The 1499-nt window shown below is 35.9% G+C and overlaps 1 protein-coding gene across 1 annotated transcript in view; it reads left to right on the top strand.

The window, feature by feature from the left end:
- LOC106876157 (uncharacterized) overlaps positions 1 to 1499 on the top strand; it is a 183111-nt gene that overhangs the window by 30645 nt on the left and 150967 nt on the right. Inside the window, exon 18 of the mRNA XM_052969507.1 lies at positions 217 to 387. Coding sequence (XP_052825467.1) covers positions 217 to 387 — 171 coding nt within the window. The remainder of the gene's footprint in view (positions 1 to 216; positions 388 to 1499) is intronic.

Below are 1499 nucleotides of genomic sequence, written 5' to 3'. Positions count from 1 at the left end.
TGCGTGTGTTTTCGCGCGCGCGTTTTTCACACACATAATGCAAACCACTTGAAGTGACGATTTAACCTCATTTATTCCTGTGTTGGAATAGATCTCCAGTCGATATACAGTGATATATTCTCCCACCACAATAAATCGTATATCGCTGTATTAGTCAACTAATTTAACAATACCTACAATACTTAAAATTTACAAACTATATTTTTTAAACTTCAGGAAGTAAGTCACCTGATTTGTTACGTGAGAAACTGAAGCTGGCAATGAGAAAGAACGATCAAGATTTAATTATGGACAGTATTAATGAGTGCATAGCATCTGGTTTTCCCGAATTAGACGCTGATGTACAGAAAGCGCGTGATACTGTGGGATATTATCAGGAAACTGAGGGTAACATAAACATCATTTATTCATGTGTTTACAATTTGCTTTGGCTTTTGTTTAGTAATACCGTAAATATGCATTTGGAATATATGTCGGAAAAATTATTCATTAGAACATATTTGTTTATCAATCTAGTTGTACAAATTACAAATGGGATGATGAATATATCCCTTAACTCCATAATACTGCCTCAGTGTCATTCCTTAGCTGGGCATCTGGTGGGTTGTGGTGTGTGTGATCTTGGTGAAAAGGGACATTCTCCTGGACGTGTACAAAATATAGGCAAGAGTATTGGTCCTGAATAGATCTGGAAGTTCTATTACAAATGAAATCAGAACACTTAGAACACTACCCGTCTGATAAGGGTACACCATGCACATGCATCACAACCATATGTGCGCGACACGGTCATCTCATATCGAGATAAACAGCGTTTCACCTTGAAGGTGGAGCCCAGTTAGAATTTTCTTCAGACCGAGTTGCCTGTCTCGCTCAAAAGGCCCTTGAATGAGGCATGTTTAAGGAGATCGAACGAAACACACATTTCCAAATGTGTATTATTCAAACCCCAAAGAATTCCTCTCACCACATGGCTATGATTATCTCCTACAGTTTCTGCTCGTGATCAGAAATACAGATATCACCAGCCACTAAGGGAAATGCTCAACTGGTCATGGTCAAACAACTGACAAGCAAATCTGTGGTATTGAGCAGAATATTTGCTGTAACCCATCTTTTCTACCAAGACAAAACATGTACATGATAACACTTCCAATCAGTTAAAATCAGAAGCCATGTGAACAAGTACCTGGTATTGCACCAGGGCATTTATTATTATTATTATTATTATTATTATTATTATTATTATTATTATTATTATTATTATCATTATTATTATTATTATTATTATTTTATGCTTGACTTTTGTTTTGCATTTGTACAAGTTGGATCCAAGTCTCACCCAGAGACCTCAAGCGACAACAAGTTAGAAGTTCATGTAGGTGTTATGCCTAGGGTACCATATATTTGGATTTGTACAGTTTTGTTCAAGTGAATGTTTAAGAAACCATAAGAAAATTATGTGTTTGCTTTAAAATTTGAGATCACATAGACAGTAT

This window comes from Octopus bimaculoides, chromosome 7, assembly GCF_001194135.2.
Source record: "Octopus bimaculoides isolate UCB-OBI-ISO-001 chromosome 7, ASM119413v2, whole genome shotgun sequence".
In the NCBI taxonomy this organism is placed as follows: Eukaryota; Metazoa; Mollusca; class Cephalopoda; order Octopoda; family Octopodidae; genus Octopus; species Octopus bimaculoides.
The sequence above is the reverse complement of the archived record's forward strand: the minus strand, read 5'-3'. Positions and strand labels throughout refer to the sequence as shown.